The sequence below is a fragment of the Hipposideros armiger genome, unplaced genomic scaffold, assembly GCF_001890085.2.
Source record: "Hipposideros armiger isolate ML-2016 unplaced genomic scaffold, ASM189008v1 scaffold_303, whole genome shotgun sequence".
Classification (NCBI taxonomy): Eukaryota; Metazoa; Chordata; class Mammalia; order Chiroptera; family Hipposideridae; genus Hipposideros; species Hipposideros armiger.
Window position 1 is genome coordinate 700,684 of NW_017731653.1, and position 5,772 is coordinate 706,455.

The 5,772-nt window shown below is 48.3% G+C and overlaps 1 protein-coding gene across 1 annotated transcript in view; it reads right to left on the reverse strand.

Moving 5' to 3' along the window:
- Window positions 1-4,617, reverse strand: part of AAAS (aladin WD repeat nucleoporin) — an 18,445-nt gene extending 13,828 nt beyond the window's left edge. Inside the window, exons 1-5 of the mRNA XM_019659662.1 lie at window positions 4,337-4,617; window positions 3,597-3,724; window positions 790-845; window positions 383-474; window positions 151-197 (exon numbers count right to left, since the gene is read on the reverse strand). Of these exons, the coding sequence (XP_019515207.1) occupies window positions 151-197; window positions 383-474; window positions 790-845; window positions 3,597-3,724; window positions 4,337-4,459 (446 nt within the window). The 5' untranslated portion in view covers window positions 4,460-4,617. The remainder of the gene's footprint in view (window positions 1-150; window positions 198-382; window positions 475-789; window positions 846-3,596; window positions 3,725-4,336) is intronic.
- Window positions 4,618-5,772: the final 1,155 nt, after the last annotated feature.

Genomic DNA, 5,772 nt, shown 5'->3' on the forward strand with positions numbered 1-5,772 from the left:
AAGAACAAAACGACAGCAACTTGTCTATTCCCCTTGCCCAATTCCCCAGCGCTGTTCCCATCCCCCCAATTCCCCCAATAAAAATCTTAAAAGAAAAGTTTCAAAGTTCAAGACTTCCTTTCACAAAAGTCCCAGAGCTTGTACACTCACCAATTTGTGACTTGGGCAAACTCAGCAATCAGATCTTCACTCCTGAGCTGTAAGATCAAAGTGGATAGGGGACATACTGCACCAGGACAAAGGGAGCTTATCCCCTCAGTGTTCCCAAATGGAGCTGGACCACTCCCACCCTCTAGTCTTCCCACTGCACCCTGCCCTTAAGGGGTAGCAAATGGAGAGAGGGGCAGTTGTGGAGAAGGCCAGGGGAAGAAGCCAAACTTACAGACAGATGGGGGAACAGGGACCCATGGAGGGAGGACGCCCATCGACAGAGTGCCAGAGCCCAGCTGGACGCCGTCTTCACCCATTCAAACACTGTAGGGTTGAGGAAGTAGCTCTGATTAAACCATTCACAGGGCTCCCACTGGGCACCCTCTTAGGAGAAGGAGGAGCAAGGACGAGTACTCCCCAAGTCCTTCCACCCAATAAGTGCTCTGGACACCCACTCTGGGGTATGTGGGGTAGGTAAAGGGGAGAAGTGAAAATGATACCAAAGTAGACAACTGGGCCAGGGGAAATAGGGTTAAGGGAAAGGGGCTGGGCCAACAGGTAATTGGGATGAGTTAGGGAGATTATGGAGGGGGAGTGCCAACTGCAAAAGTAGAAAAGACTGGAGGAGAAAATACTTACCCTCCTCCTCTGAGTTTGCAATTTCATTCAGCACCCCAAATAGGCCCATATCACGCCTAATGAGAGGAAGCTGTGAGTCAAATTACTCTGATCCCTTCAGTCTCCCCTCTATAAGTTTCATTCAGTCAGTCAATAAACATGTATTAAAAATAAGAGCACTAATAAATAATAAATAAATAAAATAAGAGCACTCACATTTAATGAGTGGCAACTATGTGCCATGCACTTTATATATTGTTTTTTCATTTAATTATCACACTAAAATGGGCATTCTGCCCATTTTAACAATGAGGCAACTAAGGCTCAGAGGTCCTTCAGGGCTTTGTGAGCAGGCCAAGGAGTCAAGACTTGCCCTAAGACAGTGAATGGAAAGCCATGGAAGGTTTCTTTTTTTGGTTTTTTTTAAAGATTTTTATTGGGGAATTGGGGGATGGGAACAGTGCTGGGGAATTGGGGGAAGGGGAACAGACAAGTTGCTGTTGTTTTGTTCTTCAGTTTAGTTGTGGGGGACGTTGCTTCACTGGCCCAAGTTGGCACCATCATTGCGCTCTTCCCGGGTGAGGCAGATCAGTCGCCGGCTTCTGGACGGCCGCTCACTGCGGCTGCTGGCCGCTCACGCTGGCTGCTGGCTACATACGGTAGCCCATGGCAACCCACTACCACAGGGGCTGCAGCCTATGCCGTCGCCGGTGACTCACAGCAGCCCAGCTCCAGGTTGAGCTGTTGTTCAGCATCTTAGCTGTGGAGGGCAGTGTCACTGGCCCTCATATGTGGGATCCGAACCGGGGCCCTCTGGCATCCCAAGCCAGTTCTTAACCATCACGCCACTTGGCCGGCCCACCATGGAAGGGTTTTAAGCAAAGGAATAAACTTATCATATTGGCATTTTAGAAAGATCAGTCTGGCTACAGATTTGAGGGGTACAAGAATGGAGAGGAGATGGGTTAAGAGGCGACTTCAGTTACCTAGAAATAAGGTCAAAGCAGCTTGAACCATGGGGCGTGGATAAAAGTAGATAGATTTGAGGGCCGACCGAGTGGCTCGATGGTTAAGGGCTGGCTTGGGACGCCAGAGGGCCCCGGTTCGGATCCCACATGTGAGGGCCAGTGACACTGCCCTCTACAGCTAAGATGCTGAACAACAGCTCAACCTGGAGCTGGGATGCCGTGAGTCGCCCGCATCGGCGTAGGCTGCAGCCCCTGTGGCAGTGGGTTGCCATGGGCTACCGTATGTAGCCAGCAGCCGCCGTGAGCGGCCGTCCAGAAGCCGGCGACTGATCTGCCTCGCCCGGGAAGAGCACAATGATGGTGCCAACTTGGGCCAGTGAAGCAACGTCCTCCACAACTAGATTGAAGAACAAAACGACAGCAACTTGTCTGTTCACCTTCCCCCAATTCCCCAATAAAAATCTTAAAAAAAAAAAAAAAAGTAGATAGATTTGAAAGCTTGAAGAAGTAGCACAGACAGGATCTGAGGACCAATTAGACGTCAGTAAGGGAAAGAGTAATATCAAGGGAGACACGTAGGTACTAATTATAGCAGATAATACTGCTTCCAATGTGCCAGGGCTAGGCTAGATGCTTCAGGCTCATCATCTAAGTTAGCCATTATCACAACCCTACAAAATAGGTATTGTTATGTGCATTTTAGAGAGAACAGAAATCATGAAAAGGTTAATTACCAAGGTGAGCTAGGAAGTAGCAAAGCCAGGATTCAACCTGTCTGCCTGCCCCAGAGCCTACACTCAAACCATTTGCTCCTGAATAAATAGCAAGGCCATCCTTGAGATGAAAAACAGAACAAAGAAACTGGTTTGGAGGGGAAAATGAAGAGATCAGATTTGAATATGCTAAGTGTGTGAAACCTGTGGAATATCCAACTGGGGGTGTTTGGCAGACAAGTGAACACCCAGGCATGGAGCATCAATCACAAGTCCAGCCCAGGACACCAACATTTAAAGGACATCAGGTAGAAAAGAAGCAGCAACAGCCAGAAAGGAAGTGAGAAAGAACCCAGGATTGAATAGCTTTCAGACAATGAATTGATGTTTAACTTCATTCACACACAGACAAGCAAATTAAACCATACTGCAATACCAAATACTGAAGTTTCATAGCACATGTGTTGGGAAACAGGCACTCTCATTCTCATACATTGCTGGTAGTACTGGGAGCTATTTGGCAACAGCTCAAGAAATTACACATGAACATACTCTTTGAACCCAGCTACTTCATTTGTAGGCATTCACCCTACACATGATAATAACAGCTAACCCCTGACGGGATTAAGATGGGCCAGGCACTGTTCGCTAACTGCTTTGCGTATATACTAACTCATTTAATCACCACTACAACCTTGTTCCATTTTATAGATGAAAAAAACTGAGGGACAGTGATTAAGGAACTTGCCCAAGGTCACACAACTAAAAAACAGCACAGCCAGGAATTGAATCCAGGCAGCATGGCTCCACTCCTATATATGCAAAATGAATGAATGACATATGTACGAGATTATTCACTTCAATTTTATACCCAATCCTGCCGAGCTTCAAGTAAAGGCTCAAAAAGTGCTAATAACATGAGGCAGGGGCTCACATAATCAAACCAGAAAGCAAGGCAAGTCACTGGAAATTAAATGGAAATACTGTTGCATAGCCTTGCATTCCACAATAAGAACTGATCATTTGATACATTGAATGACATACAGCTGAGCTAGAGAGAGCCTGGCAGCCCGAGGCAGAGGGGTAATGACCTCATTTGCTCCAGGATCTGCAGACCATGGCCCAGGAGACCTTTTGTGTGTCTCACCAAATATTGATGCATCTCTTCCACACTTGTTCCCGATGATGGATGAATGCAGTTCTTGTGCCGTGGTCCAGCCTCCCAGGGGTTTTCAGGGGATCCTTCGTCAGGTTTAAGATAGGAAGATTGATCCACTATAGCCCAGAAGTGAGAGGTGTGACAGTGAGTCAGTCTCTTCCCCAGATCTCTGCGGAACTCCCTGCCATCTCCAACCCATGGCTAGGCTAAGGCTAAGAGGCTCCAGAGGCCTGTTTCCCATTTTAACAAATATAACACTTCTGAGACTGGGAAACAGGTCTTAGCTCCCTTATCTATAAAACTACAGTAATATTTCATTGGATTGCTGTAATTATTTAATCTTACAACATTGATGAACACGACTCAGGGCCTCCTTACACAGCAAACTTTCAATAAACGTCCGTTTCCTTCCCAGCAACACCACGGGAAAATGCACTCTAGGTTGTGCTTTCTTAGTTCTCCCAGGTACTGTCCCCAACTTTTCAGTAGTTCTCCTGCAATTACTCTCTCCTTCATTCTCTCCACACCCTCTAGGCCTGCCCCACAGCTCCTCAGCATCCCTCATCCTCCAATCCCACCCCATCCATTCTTCTCCAGCCCGGGCCAGGCGGTTCCCAGTCCTCCAGTGTGGGGACCGCGACCCCGCTCCCATCACGCTGCCTTCGGTCCCGGGTTCTCCCTGACTCCGCCCCATCCCTGTAGGTCCTCTCCCTTCTCGCCCAGACCACCTGGCCCCGGAAGTCAGGAGGCGGGCTCTCATAGGTATTGCCTGTCACCAGCTCGTTATTGTGCTCGTATAGGGTGACTTGACCCCTAGGCGGCGGCGGAGGAAACAACCCCAAGGAGCACATCTTGCGGGTCCCGAGGACGTCCGGAATCAGCAAACTCGCGAATCCAGCTCCTCTGACTCTTAGTTCCCGGGCTAGATTCGGATGCGTACGGGTAGCCGCCTGGGACAAGCGGCGATGCAATGCTCAACGGAAGTGAAGGGAAGACTAGCAGAGAAGGATGCGTGCGCAGTCCCGGGACAGACTTCCGGAGCTTCCTCGCGCACCGCCTAGCGGCTGGAAGGGGAGCGGCGCGGACACGTCCGCAGGACCAACCCCTGGTTAAGAGTCGAAGTGGTTTTTTGGGGTTTTTTTTCCTGTGAGACTGATGTTTTTCTCAGTTCCGAATTCCCCAACATAGTCTCCCACTCTCTCAGCGCTCGGAAAGCCCAAAATAAAGCCATGTTCAGGGAGGTACCTAACCCCTCCCAGGACTGTGGATCGCCTCGAGAGAAATAGAGACTGTGTCACCAGCAACTGGCTGGAAAGCCTCCTGGAGGAGGAAAAGTCCGAAGAGATCTTGGGAACGAGAGCGCTGCGCCTGCCCGAACCTAGGGCCCACTAGGCGTCATGGAAGGAAAAGTGGGAACAGTTGGAAAACTAACATTTCCTGAGCACTTGTATAATCTTTATAACAACCTCCATAAGACAGGTACTGTTATAGCACCATGAGGAGAGGGAAGCACAGAGAAATTTCACCTCAAAATACCAAAACCGGGCATTCTGACCTAAAAATAAAAGTGAAATTGATTTTATTCTAACTCCCAGGGATGGGACTGGAACTGGAGTCTAATGCAGAATGGGTGCTCCTCTGCTTACACCAGCGTGACTGGAAAAATCGTTGAATTCTTTGAGCCTCCTCACTTGCAGAGTGTCCTAATTATGTCACGTGGTTGTTTCCCATTCAAAATAATGGAAAAGAACCCATTTTATAAATTGTAAAGTGCTAAACAGCAGAAATAATCATTAGCCATAACTGCCACAAGCTAGATGACTTTGGGCGTTGGTTTGTTCATTTACCATGCCCTGGGCCAGTGAAATGCGTAAGGCATAGTCCCCACTCCCAAGAGCTGCTAGTCTCCTGGGAGAATCTAGGGGGCATTGTAATTTAGCATTCTTGGATTTTGTATCTGCCCCTCCTTTCTCTATGAAAAGTTCCCCCCAAGAGTTATTCCACGGTCAGAAGAGACTCCAGAATGTTAAGGGCAATAGGACTCACCTGAGTATCGCTGAAACACAGATTCTGGGTGGAGCTCTGAAGCTGAATTTCCAAAAAGTATGTGATACTGCATATAGACCACACTTTAAGTAGCCCTCCTTTAATTTGCTGTCACTTG